Source organism: Pan troglodytes, chromosome 11 (genome assembly GCF_028858775.2).
Source record: "Pan troglodytes isolate AG18354 chromosome 11, NHGRI_mPanTro3-v2.0_pri, whole genome shotgun sequence".
In the NCBI taxonomy this organism is placed as follows: domain Eukaryota; kingdom Metazoa; phylum Chordata; class Mammalia; order Primates; family Hominidae; genus Pan; species Pan troglodytes.
Window position 1 is genome coordinate 76,156,826 of NC_072409.2, and position 14,398 is coordinate 76,171,223.

Genomic DNA, 14,398 nt, shown 5'->3' on the forward strand with positions numbered 1-14,398 from the left:
TTGCCTTTTCCAGTTTCTAGAGGTCACCTGTATTCCTTGGCTCATGGCCTCTTTTTTACATCACCCTAACCTTTTGCTTCCATCATCACATCTCCTACTACTGACTCTGATCCTCTTGCCTTCCCCTTAATAAAGACCCTTATGATTACACTGGGCCCACACAGATAATCTAGGATCATCTCTCTACATCAAGATGCTCAATTTATTTATATCTACACAGTCCCTTTTACCAAGTAATGTAACATATTCACTGGTTCCAGGGATTAAGGCATGGACATCTCCTAAGGGACCATTATTCAGCCTACCATAGACACAAATTACCAAAACTCACTCAATAAGAAATAGAAAAACCTGAATAGTGCTATCTATATCTAATAAAGAAAGTGAATTTATACTTTATTGTTTTTTGTTTGTTTGTTTTTTGAGACAGATCACTCTTTCACCGAGGCCGGAGTGCAATGGCACTGTGTCGGCTCACTGCAACCTCTGTCTCCTGGGTTCAAGCAATTCTCCTGCCTCAGCCTCTCGAGTAGCTGGGATTACAGGCATCCACCACCACGCCCGTAGTTTTTATATTTTTAGTAGAGACGGGGTTTCACCATGTTGGCCAGGCTGGTCTTGAACTCCTGACCTCAGGTGATCTGCCAGCCTCGGCCTCCCAAAGTGCTGGGATTACAGGCGTGAGCCACCATGCCCGGCCACGAATTTATACTTTAAGAACTTGTCACAAAGAAAATTCCAAGACAAGGTGCCTTAACTGATGAATATTACCAAACATACAAAGAAATAATACCAATTATATACAAACTCTTCCAAAAAACTGAAAAGGAGGAAATACTTCCTGATTCCAAAATTCTATGTGGCTAGTACCTAATACCAAAACCAGATTAAAATATTACAATATGCTTCATGAACATAGATGCAGAAGTTCTAAACAACCCTTTAGCAAATCAAATCCAACAATATATGAAAAGGATAATAACAGTATATCATGACCAAGTAAGATCAATCACAGGAATGCAAAGTTGGTTTAATATTTGAACATCATTCAATATAATTCACCTATTAATAAACTAAAAGAGAAAAACTTGGCAACCATCTCAACAGACAGAAAAAGTATTTCACAAAATCAGACATTCATACTGGATAAAAAATTCTCAGCATACTAGAATATAAGAGAATTTTTTCAACCTGATAAAAAGCATTTAAGAAACCCACAGTTTACAAAATGTTTAAAGGTAAAAGAATGCTTTTCTCCTACAACCAGAAAACAAGATAAGGATATCCACTGTCACCATTTTTTTAGTGATACCTACTAAATGAGTTCATCCTCCAATGTCATTCAGCTGCTCAATAAAGGTTATCCAGGGTAAGGACTTTGTCTCTTGGATGTGATGGAAAAATTTAAAGCAAGGTAAAGACATCTCAGATATCAGCAAGAACGTGTAATAATGGACAACAGATTCTATACTGTTGTATAGAAGAGGAGGAGGAAGAGATGAATGAGAGAAAACAAAAGTTAACAGATTAGAGCTCTGGGTGAGGTAGAACTCTTAGAGAACAGATATTTGAGCAAGTGAGCTAGAAAGATAACAGGTTATAGTTGGAGAATGAAAAGAATAAATTAGTATTTTGAAATTAGAGTTTTCCTAATGATAAGATTTAGGGCATGACCACAATGGTAAAGAGTGAAGTGTAGAGAAAATTTCTGCTTCTTATATTTTACTAGACGTGCTTCTTTGATTTAAATTGCCACCTACTGCCATGGGTCTTTAAATCTGCCAATCTAATCTATCTAATTAGAATCTTTGTTTAAATTCAGCAATTCTGAATATTCTACCAACCCTCAAGCCACCCTTGACTCTTCAAGTCCCTATCACACAATAAACACCTGTTTATGAGTACCTTATTTTCTAATTCTATACACCTCAAAATTTAACACTTCACTATATACTGGTTAAGTCGCCATACTGCATTTGTTCAGATATTCTTTATCAGCTTACAGGCTTTGTGTAAAAAGAGAATAGGGCTCTTTTTTTTAGAACATATTCTACACTCATTTTCTTCAATACACTGTATTAAGTGTTATACTCATGTTTCTTTTCTACTCTCACAGATTTAGTACCAAGCTAGGTAAAAGTATTTCATAATTGAGAAATAAATCAAAAAGAGGCAAAGAAAAAAAGAAAGAAATCAAAGACAGTATCTACAGAAGCTTCTAGAGACATGAAAGTATACAAAAGATTTTCTGTGAAAATTGGTGAGCTCTCATCAAATTTGAAGAAAGAAAAAAATTCAAAACAAAGCCTGGAAGTATTATTTCTCCCCCCTTTTCAGACCCTTAGAAGACATTCTTGTAAGTTCTCTAACACAGTCTCAATATGCCATACTATAGGAAGGGAGCTTTGACCCTTTTCTATCTATCTCAATTTGCCTTATTGCATTCAGCTTTCTTCACAGAGCAGTATGACAAGTTTTACTAGAAATTATAATTTCCTTTAGACAAAGACTATTTGCAGTGATTCCAAATTAGTTACCCTACAACAACAACAACAAAAAAAAAAAACAAACAAATATCCAATAAAATATACTTCATGAGAAAAAAATTAAAAATGACCTTAGGAGCCAGAGGCTTTCAAACTAAAAGTAATTTCACATTTTTATGAACAATGATCTAGTAATTTTAGATAGTTTAGCTAATCAATAGAAATAGCATTATTTGTTTGACCTGATGCAAAAAGTAAGGCATTTTTTAAAAAGATCCTTTTTAAAATACAAATAATGCCTAATTCCTTTCCTATAGAAATTACACAAGTACGTGACTAAAATCAAATTTGATATGATGTATTACATAGTTAATAACTGCAAAACCTAGCAATTTAAGGAATAAATCTTATCTAAACAGTGTGTATACTATTCATTATATAACAGATTTAAAGCATACCAATGAATGTAAAGTTATATACACGTAAACATAAGAACATTGCTACAAAGCAGAAACTTTCATTACCAGTATTAATACACTGTCAATTACCAAGCCAAATACCATTTAATCTTCACAGCCTTATAATAACAGCATTATCATTAAAATAATTGTTCAGATGAGAAAACTGAGGCTTCACAAAGTTACACAATTTGCTCATCGCTGTATAGCCAAGACAATTTCAATATACAATCAGAATTGTCTTTCAACTGAAAGAAATAAAACCAACATTAAGACAATTTCTTGATATTTAAGAACTTTAACAGAGATGATACAGTGTGCTTTAACTCAGCAATCAGTTAAACTTTATCTTTTTTCTTCCTTTTTTTTTTTTTTTTGAGACAGAGTCTCACTGTGTTACCCAGGCTGGAGTGCAGTGGCGAGATCTGGGCTCACTGCAACCTCTGACTCTCGGGTTCAAGCGATTCTCCAGCCTCAGCCTCCAGAGTAGCTGGGACTACAGGCGCCCGCCACCACACCTGGCTAATTTTTGTATTTTTTATAAAGACAGGGTTTCACCATGTTGGCCAGACTGGTCTCGAACTCCTGACCTCAGATGACCCACCCGCCTCGACCTCCCAAAGTGCTGTGATTACAGGCGTGAGCCACTGCGCCCGGCCTAAACTTTTTCTGTAAAGGGCCAAATAGTATATATTTTAGGCATTGTGGGCCATGCAGTCCCTGTCATAACTACTCAAATTCACCATTTTAATAGAAAAGTGGCCACAGACAATATGTAAATGAATTAGCATGGCAGTGTTCCAAAAAAACACTTTATTTATAGATGCTGAAATGCAAATTACATATAATGTTCATGTATCACAAAATTCTATTTTTTTAACCATTTAAAAATGTAAAAACCGGCCGGGCATGGTGGTTCACGCCTATAATCCCAGCACTTTGGGAGGCCAAGGCGGGTGGATCACCTGAGGTCAGGAGTTCGAGACCAGCCTGGACAACATAGTGAAACCCCGTCTCTACTAAAAGTACAAAAAATCAGCCGGGTGTGGTGGTGGGTGCCTGTAATCCCAGCTACTCCAGAGGCTGAGGCAGGAGAATCACTTGAACCCAGAGGCAGAGGTTGTAGTGAGCCGAGATCGTGCCACTGCACTCTAGCCTGGGCAACAAGAGTGAAACTCCGTCTCAAAAAAAAAAAGTAAAAACCATTCTGAGCTCACAGGCCATACAAAAACAGGAGGTGGTCATAGTTTGCTGATTCCAATTTTAACTGAAAAGTTAAACATTAATAAACATTTTTAATTACATAAATATAACATACTATACTTAAACACAAATAATACCTTGTCAAGTATTGAGTTTCAAGTAATTCTGTCATACATTATTTCTGTAACTTATGCATACTGATATTCAGAATTACAGTACCTTTTTTCTGGTATCACTTTTAACTTGCTCATCTTGAGTTACTTCATTTCATAATTGCAGATAATCTAAAAGAAAAATGTTAATGATATTAGAAACTTATAACTCTTTTTTCTATATATTAGATATCACAGAAGCCATACAATGGAAAGTTTTCATTATGGGCAACACAAGATAACAGCGGAAACAAAAAGAGAACATTTGAGTTCTATGTGCTTCTACTGGGTCGCTTCAGAATGCAATGTATGACTATTAAAATACCTATAATCAGCCAGGAAACTTATCAAAATCCGGAGCTACAAAAATGCAGAAACCTAACATAATGTCATTTGCAACCTAATGTTAAGATCTTTTGAGACGGTTCAAATTATGCTTTCTGTTCTAATACTCCTCCTTAAAATACATAAACCAATCACAGCATCCTGTGATTAGTGCACTTACTGTACACCATTCACACAGTAGTCAAATACTAGTCAATATGTGTTATTTCCATATAAGAACATTTTCAAATTAGTAAAAGCTTCTATGCACATCTTCCCTCAAACAATAGTTTTCATTTTTAGACATTATATATGTTTAAACAACCTTAAATCTCGATTCACACAATTTTTATAAATCTTCAAGTTTATTTTGCAACTATTAACCCTAAAATACTCTAAATATCTTTTAAATACCAATGCTTACTGTAGCAGAATTTTTTGGCATCACCAAACAGTAGAATAACTACTGTGAATTCAAAAAGTTAATCATGGCTGGGCGTGGTGGCTCACGCCTGTTATCCCAGCACTTTGGGGGGCCGAGGCAGGTGGATCACCTGAGGACAGGAGTTTGACACCAGCCTGGCCAACATGGTGAAACCCCATCTCTACTAAAAATACAAAAATTAGCTGGGTGTGGTGGCAGGTGCCTGTAATCCCAGCTACTCAGGAGGCTGAGACAGGAGGATCACTTGAACCCGGGAGGTGGAGGTTGCAGTGAGCCAAGATCGTACCATTGTACTCTAGCCTAGGCGACAAGAGCGAAACTCCATCTCAAAAAAACAAACAAACAAACAAACAAAAAACCAGTTAATCACATACTTATGAAATATTTAGTAATGTCATATTTAAAGAGACAACAAACACACAAAAAGAGCAAACTTCAAATTGTTTAACTTAATACATTTGGAAGATACTCTGATGAAGTAGAAGATATTCTGGATGTTTGTCTTCAATAACAGAACTTTTCAACACGACATACATAATTTTTTTTCATTTTCCTTAACTAAGAAAAGGAAATATTTAGAATTGTGTACAAAAATTACATGAATTGTTTTTAAAGTCAATGAGAAATTTTAAATTGTAATTTTTTTTACTCTTTTTTAAGACACAACTACAAAATCAAAGTAACTTTTTTCTATTTCTAAATTAAGTAAAAATCACTATATATCCACAGGGAGAAAAAAATCTTACGTGATTTCAAAAGCACTGTTGCTGCCACAAACAGAAGAAACTATTAATACACTAACAGCACATCTCATGAAAAGTTCCCTGTGGATTTTACTAGAGTTGATAGAGTTGAAAAGAATAATGGTGAGCACTAATATCATAGCCAACTGTATTTCAACAGATAAGAAGTGATTTGAACTTGCAGTTCACAGTAAAATAAACCACAGGCATTTCTCTCCTCTTACTCTTGGGACTAGATTACAGTAAAAGTAAAGAAATAAAGTTGGTTCCTCTCAAGTCCTCTGGCGTTACCAAAGTGAACAGATCCAGGAGCTGAAGAGGGTCCATAGGTGGGAAGTGAAGTCAGTGCCTCAGTTGCCAGTGTGTGTTTTGTGCCTTATTCTTCAATCACGCAAAAAAGGAGAATACTGCAGTGAATGAAGTGCATTTTAGCACTGCTTTTTCTACTGTAATTGGTGTTTGAATGAGGATAACAATGGAAGAGATGAAGAATGAAGCTGAGGCCATTTCCACGTTTTATATGCCCTTCTATGCAGTCATGTATCCTGTGTGTAATGAGCTAGAAGGAGTAAATCTGCCTGCAGCTCTAGAATGAGTAAATCTGTCTGCAGCTAGACACCAAGACCATTTTCATTATGGTTGAAAAAGACAATTGTAAAATGTAGCTTCATCATTATCTCACACTGAAGATTTTTTGCATCATTTTTGCTATTATCATTCTAAGAATTACAAATCAAAAGAATCTACACCTTAATGTGTCATTATATAGCATTCCTTAAAATAATTATAGATATTGGTATTGTTTCTGGCATTTTAACTTGAAAGTGATATGCTGCAAGATAACATATTTAAGAATATTTGATGGCAAAAATTCAATATATGGTATATATCTGTTAAACATCTCTTGAAAAAATGAATATATATGTGTGTATATATGATCAGAATATCAAGACAACGTGGTGTAATGCCTAAAAAACTTCTAACAGGAGCTTATAATAGCAGCTTATCAAAAATAAAGGGCCGGGCACAGTAGCTCACACCTGTAATCCCAGCACTTTGGGAGGCCAAGGCGGGCAGATGACCCGAGGTTGGGAGTTCAGGACCAGCCTAGTAAACATGGTGAAACTCCATCTCTATCAAAAATACAAAAATTAGCCTGGCCTGGTGGTGCAAGCCTGTAATCCCAGCTACTCAGGAGGCTGAGGCAGGAGAATCACTTGAACTGGGAGGTGGAGGTTGCTGTGAGCTGAGATCGCACCACTGCACTCCAGCCCGGGTGACAGAGCGAGACTCTGTCTCAAAAAAAAAAGAAATAAAGAAATAAAGCAACAAGAATTCTGAAGAAGGGAGGGAGGAAAGAAGGAAGGTTGGTTATGTTTAAACCTAGTGACAAAAAGGAAAACTAAGAGGGAAGAAGGAACAGGTATTATGCTAAGAAGAACTCAGGAAACTAGAAACCTAGCACTCAGAAACAAGGACGACAGAGGAAGACTACAAAACAGGGCTAACTAAAACTTTGGAACTGCAAATAGTAACTTCTTACCTCCTCCATATCTCCATGCCCTACCACTGTGGAACATGCTCAGCAGTATCAAACATCTAACCCCTGGCAAATAATCTTCACTAAACAAACAGACAACCTCAAAGAATTCTGCTTTCTAGGCTTAAGAGTCCCCCAGGAAAAAGGTCAGTTCTCAACCCTGTTATCCTAAGGTAGGCCAGTGTATCCCTTACAGTTCACTTTTTATTACTGAAGCCTGAAGCCAGAACATAATGAAAAATCTTGCTAAAGCTTGTGTTGATTACAATATGGTGTAATAGAAAGTGCAGGCACCTAGAAGCAGAAGTGTTGCATTTCACCAAGTTTGTGGCTTTGCCAAGCAAGTGTCATAAAGCAAGAGGGCAGAGGAACTGAGAATGTATGAAAAAAAGTGATAAAAACTGAGCTCGAAATTTAGGTATAATCTCCTCTTTCCTCTTTACTGAATCATTTTCATCACCATAAAATCATGATATTTCTGTGTCTCAGGAAAAAAACTTTCTCGCTCCCAATTCAGCTACTGTCCCATTTCTCCCCTTCTGAAAGCAAAGACTTGTTTATGCACACTGTCAACAAGTCCTCCCTTCCAATCCTCTCTTAAACACATTCCAATGAGACTTTCCCCACCCCACTCCACCAACACCATTCTTATCAACAACTAATGATCCCCATGTTACTAAATCCAATTGTCAATTCTCAGTCCTCATCTTATTTGTCCTATCAGCAGCATTTGATACAGCTGACCACATCCTCTTCTTGGAAATGCTTTCTTCATTTGGCTATATACTTTGCTTTCTCCCAACCTCACTGACCACTTCTAAGTTTCCTTTAACGGAATGCCCAGGGCTTAGTCCTTTCTTGTCCTCTTCTAACTACAGTCTCTTCCTTGGTGATCTCATCTAGTCTTGTAATTACTCAACATTTCCACTTGAATCTCTAATAATATTACCAACTCAACATATGCAAAACGGATCTGACCTTCCCTTCCAAGTGTGCTCTACTCTGGCTTTCCCATCTAAGTTAAAGACAATTCTATGCCTCCAGTTGCTCAATTCAAAACCTTAGCTTCATCCTTGTCTCCTGTCCCACATCCAATACATCAGAAAGTCTTGATAATTCTACTTTTAAAATATATCCAGAATCTGATCACTTTACCACATCTACCACGGTCAAGTAAACAATGTCACTAGTCTCCCTTCTACCTCTGATGCCCCCTACAGTCTATTCTCAACACAACATGCTTAGTGATCCTTTTAATACACTGGGGGGCAGAAGAAGGAAAAAACACCTTAAGTAGATTTTTGTCACTACTCTGCTCAAAGCCCTCTGCGGCTGCCAATTTCAATGACATAAAAGACCCTAGAGGAATACCCCCAGTCCTTACCTCCCTGTCTTCATATCCTACCTACAACTTTTCTCAGTCACTCTGCTCTGGATGCACTGGCTGGGCCTCCTTGCTTTCCTCCAACATGCCAGGCTCTCACTTTAGTGCCTTTGCATAAGCTGTTTCTTTTGCCTGGAATGTGCTTCTGCCAGATATCCCAATAACTAACTCCACCACTTCCATTGCTCAAGTATCACCTTTTCAATACAACCCATCCCAACCAACCTATTTAATATTGCAAACTACCTCCAGACCCTAGCATACCCATTGCCCTTGCCGGAATCTACTTTGTCTTCTTCCAAAGCACTTACTGCCTTCTAAAACATGATGATTCAAAAATAACTGAACAGGCTGGGTGCAGTGACTCACGCCTGCAATCCCAACACTTTGGGAGGCCCAGGTGGGAGGACTGCTTGAGCCCAGGAGTTCAAGACCAGCCTGGGCAATACAGCAAGAGCCCTCCTCTAAAAAATAAAAAAATTAACTAGGTATGGTGGCATACACCCGTAGTCCCAGCTACTCAGGAAATTGAGGTGTGACAACCACTTGAGCACGGGAGGTTAATGCTGCAGTGAGCTGTGTTCACACCACTGCGCTTCAGCCTGGGTGACGGAGCAAGACGCTGTCTCAAAAAATAAATAAAATAAAAATAACTGAACATTTTTGCTATGGTCTGAATGTTCGTGTGCCTCCCAAAATCCTTATGTTGAAAAGCTAACCCCCAAGTGACAATATGAGAAGTTAGGGCCTTTTGGAGATAATTAGGTCATAAGGGTGGAGGCTTCATGAATGGGATGAGTATCCTTTTTTTTTTTTTTTAATATACTTTAAGTTCTAGGCTACATGTGCACAACATGCAGGTTTGTTCCATAGGTATACATTGCCATGTTGGTTTGCCACACCCATCAACTCGTCATTTACATTAGGTATTTCTCCTAATGCTATCCCTCCCACAGCCCCCCACCCCCCAACAGGCCGTAGAGTGTGATGTTCCCCGCCCTGTGTCCATGTGTTCTCATTGTTCAACTCCCACTTATGAATGAGAACGTGCAGTGTTTGGTTTTCTGTCCTTGTGATAGTTTGCTGAGAATGATGGTTTCCAGCTTCATCCACGTCCCTGAAAAGGACATGAACTCATCCTTTTTTATGGCTGCATAGTATTCCATGGTGTACCTGTGCCACATTTTCTTAATCCAGTCCATCACTGATAGACATATGGGTTGGTTCCAAGTCTTTGCTATTGTGAATGGTGCCATAGTAAACATACGTATGCATGTGTCTTTATAGCAGCATAATTTATACTCTTTGAGTATATACCCAGTAATGGGATCACTGGTTTCTAGTTCTAGTTCTAGATCCTTGAGGAACTGCCACACTGTCTTCCACAATGGTTGAACTAATTTACACTCCCACCAACAGTGTAAGTGTTCCTATTTCTCCACATCCTCTCCAGTATCTGTTGTTTCCTGACTTTTTAATGATCGCTATTCTAACTGGTATGAGATGGTATCTCATTGTGGTTTTGATTTGCATTTCTCTGATGACCAGTGATAACGAGCATTTTTTCATGTGTCTGTTGACTGGATAAATGTCTTCTTTTGAGAAGTATCTGTTCATATCCTTTGCCCACTTTTTGATGGGGTTGTTTGGTTTTTTCTTGTAAATATGTTTAAGTTCTTTGTAGATTCTGAATATTAGCCCTTTGTCAGATAGGTAGATTGCAAAAATTTTCTCCCATTCTGTAGGTTGCCTGTTCACTCTGATTACAGTTTCTTTTGCTGTGCAGATGCTCTTTAGTTTAATTAGATCCCATTTGTCAATTTTGGCTTTTGTTGCCATTGCTTTTGGTGTTTTAGTCATGAAATGTTTGCCCATGCCTATGTCCTCAATGGTATTGACTAGGTTTTCTTCCAGGTTTTTATGGTTTTAGGTCTTACATTTAAGTCTTTAAACCATCGTGAGTTAATTTTTGTATAAGGGGTAAGGAAGGGATCCAGTTTCAGCTTTCTACATATGGCTAGCCAGTTTTCCCAACACCATTTATTAAATAGGGAATCCTTTCCCCATTGCTTGTTTTTGTCAGGTTTGTCAAAGATCAGATGGTTGCAGATGTATGGTGTTATATCTGAGGCCTCTGTTCTGTTCCATTGGTCTATATCCCTGTTTTGGTACCACTACCATGCTGTTTTAGTTACTGTAGCCTTGCAGTATAGTTTGAAGTCAGGTAGCGTGATGCCTCCAGCTTTGTTCTTTTGGCTTAGGATTGTCTTGGCTATGCGGGCTTTTTGGTTCCATATGAACTTTAGAGTAGTTTTTTCCAATTCTGTGAAGAAAGTCATCGGTAGCTTGATGGGGATGGCACTCAATCTATAAATTACCTTGGGCAGTATGGCCATTTTCACAATATTGATTCTTCCTATCCATAAGCATGGAATGTTCTTCCATTTGTTTTTGTCCTCTTTTATGTTGTTGAGCAGTGGTTTGTAGTTCTCCTTGAAGAGGTCCTTCACAACCCTTGTATGTAGGATTCCTAGGTATTTTATTCTCTTTGAAGCAACTGTGAATGGGAGGTCACTCATGATTTGGCTCTCTGTCTGTAATTGTGTATAGGAATGCTTGTGATTTTTGCACACTGATTTTGTATCCTGAGACTTTGCTGAAGTTGCTTATCAGCTTAAAGAGATTAGGGGCTCAGACAATGGGGTTTTCTAAATTTACAATCATGTCATCTGCAAACAGGGGCAATTTGACTTCCTCTTTTCCTAACTGAATACCCACTATTTCTTTCTCTTGCCTGATTGCCCTGGCCAGAACTTTCAACACTATGTTGAATAGGAGTGGTGAGAGAGGGCATCCTTGTCTTGTGCCAGTTTTCAAAGGGAATGCTTCCAGTTTTTGCCCATCCAGTATGATATTGGCTGTGGGTGTGTCATAAATAGCTCTTATTATTTTGAGATACATTCCATCAATACCTAGTTTATTGACAGTTTGTAACATGAAAGGCTGTTGAATTTTGTCAAAGGCCTTTTCTACATCTATTGAGATAATCATGTGGTTTTTGTCATTGGTTCTGTTTATGTGATGGATTATGTTTATTGATTTGCGTATGTTGAACCAGCCTTGCATCCCAGGGATGACGCCAACTTGATTGTGGTGGATAAGCTTTTTCTTGTGCTGCTGGATTCAGTTTGCCAGTATTTTATTGAGGATTATTGCATCGATGTTCATCAGGGATATTGGTCTAAAATTCTCTTTTATTGTTGTGTCTCTGCCAGCCTTTAGTATCAGGATGACGCTGGCCTCATAAAATGAGTTAGGGAGGATTCCCTCTTTTTCTATTGATTGGAATAGTTTCAGAAGGAATGGTACCAGCTCCTCTTTGTACCTCTGGTAGAATTTGGCTGTGAATCCGTCTGGTCCTGGATTTTTTTTAGTTGGTAGGCCATTAATTGTTGCCTCAATTTCAGAACCTGTTATTGGTCTATTCAGAGATTCAACTTCTTCCTGTTTTAGTCTTGGGAGGGTGTATGTGTCCAGGAATTTATCCATTTCTTCTAGATTTTCTAGTTTATTTGCATAGAACTATTTATAGTATTCTCTGATGGTAGTTTGTATTTCTGTGGTATCAGTGGTGATATCCCCTTTATCATTTTTTATTGCATCTATTTGATTCTTCTCTCACGTCTTCCTTATTAGTCTTGCTAGTGGTCTATTTTGTTGATTTTTTTCAAAAAACCAGCTCCTGGATTCATTGATTTTTTTAAGGGATTTTTTGTGTGTCTCTCTCTCTCCTTCAGTTCTGCTCTAATCTTAGTTATTTCTTGCCTTCTGCTAGCTTTTCAATTTGTTTGCTGTTGCTTCTCTAGTCCTTTTAATTGTGATGTTAGGGCGTCGATTTTAGATCTTTCCTGCTTTCTCTTGTGGGCATTTAGTGTTATAAATTTCCCTCTACACACTGCTTTAAATGTGTCCCAGAGATTCTGGTACGTTGTGTCTTTGTTCTCATTGGTTTCAAAGAACGTCTTTATCTCTCTGCCTTCATTCCGTTATGTACCCAGTAGTCATTCAGGAGCAGGTTGTTCAGTTTCCATGTAGTTGTGCAGTTTTGAGTGAGTTTCTTAATCCTGAGTTCTAGTTTGATTGCATTGTGGTCTGAGAGATAGTTTGTTGTGATTTCTGCTCTTTTGCATTTGCTGAGGAGTGTTTTACTTCCGATTATGTGGTCAATTTTAAAATAAGTGCAATGAGGTGCTGAAAAGAATGTATATTCTGTTGATTTGGGATAGAGAGTTCTGTAGATGTCTATTAGGTCCACTTGGTCCAGAGCTGAGTTCAAGTCCTGGATATCCTTGTTAACCTTCTGTCTCATTGATCTAATATTTACAGTGGGGTGTTAAAGTCTCCCATTATTATTGTGTGGGAGTCTAAGTCTCTTTGTTGGTCTCTAAGGACTTGCTTTATGAATCTGGGTACTCCTGTATTGGGTGCATATATATTTAGGATAGTTAGCTCTTCTTGTTGAATTGATCCCTTTGCCATCATGTAATGGCCTTCTTGGTCTCTTTTGATCTTTGTTGGTTTAAAGTCTGTTTTATCAGAGACTAGGATTGCAACCCCTGCTTTTTTTTTTTTTTTTTTTTTTTTTTTTTTGCTTTCCATTTGCTTGGTAGATCTTCCTCCATCCCTTTATTTTTAGTCTATTTGTGTCTTTGCATGTGAGATGGGTCTCCTGAATACAGCACACAAATGGGTCTTGACTCTTTATCCAATTTGCCAGTCTATGTCTTTTAATTGGGGCATTTAGCCCATTTACATTTAAGGTTAATATTGTTATGTGTGAATTTGATCCTGTCATTATGATGTTAGCTGGTTATTTTGCCTGTTAATTGATGCAGTTTCTTCATAGCATTGATGGTCTTTACAATTTGGCATGTTTTTGCAGTGGCTGGTACCAGTTGTTCCTTTCCATGTTTAGTGCTTCCTTCAGGAGCTCTTGTAAGGCAGGCCTGGTGGTGACAAAATCTCTCAGCATTTGCTTGTCTGCAAAGGATTTTATTTCTCCTTCACTTATAAAGCTTAGTTGGCTAGATATGAAATTCTGGGTTGAAAACTCTTTTCTTTAAGAATGTTGAATATTAGCCCCCACTCTCTTCTGGCTTGTAGGGTTTCTGCTGAAAGATCTACTGTTAGTCTGATGGGCTTCCCTTTGAGGGTAACCCGACCTTTCTCTCTGGCTGCCCTTAATATTTTTTTCTTCATTTCAACCTTGGTGAATCTGACAATTATGTGTCTTGGGGTTGCTCTTCTCAAGGAGTATGTATGTGTTGTTCTCTGTATTTCCTGAATTTGAATGTTGGTCTGCCTTGCTAGGTAGGGGAAGTTCTCCTGGATAATATCCTGAAGATTGTTTTCTAACTTGCATCCATTCTCCCCATCACTTTCAGGAACACCAATCAAACGCAGATTTGGTCTTTTCACATAGTCACATATTTCTTGGAGGCTTTCTTCGTTTCTTTTCACTCTTTTTTCTCTAATCTTGTCTTCTTGCTTTATTTCATTAATTTGATCTTCAATCACTAATATCCTTTCTTCGACTTGATCGAATCAGCTATTGAAGCTTGTGCATGCGTCACGAGGTTCTCGTGCTGTGGTTTTCAGCTCCA

General features: G+C 37.9%; 1 protein-coding gene across 10 annotated transcripts in view; it reads right to left on the bottom strand.

Moving 5' to 3' along the window:
* Positions 1 to 14,398, bottom strand: part of AGTPBP1 (ATP/GTP binding carboxypeptidase 1) — a 195,711-nt gene that overhangs the window by 161,831 nt on the left and 19,482 nt on the right. For 8 of the 10 annotated variants that reach the window (XM_016961056.3, XM_001136417.6, XM_009456802.4 and 5 more), the window contains exon 2: positions 4,367 to 4,431. The exons of the other annotated variants lie outside the window; for them this stretch is intronic. In XM_016961056.3, coding sequence (XP_016816545.1) covers positions 4,367 to 4,398 — 32 coding nt within the window. In that variant the 5' untranslated portion in view covers positions 4,399 to 4,431. The remainder of the gene's footprint in view (positions 1 to 4,366; positions 4,432 to 14,398) is intronic. 10 annotated transcript variants of the gene reach the window in all.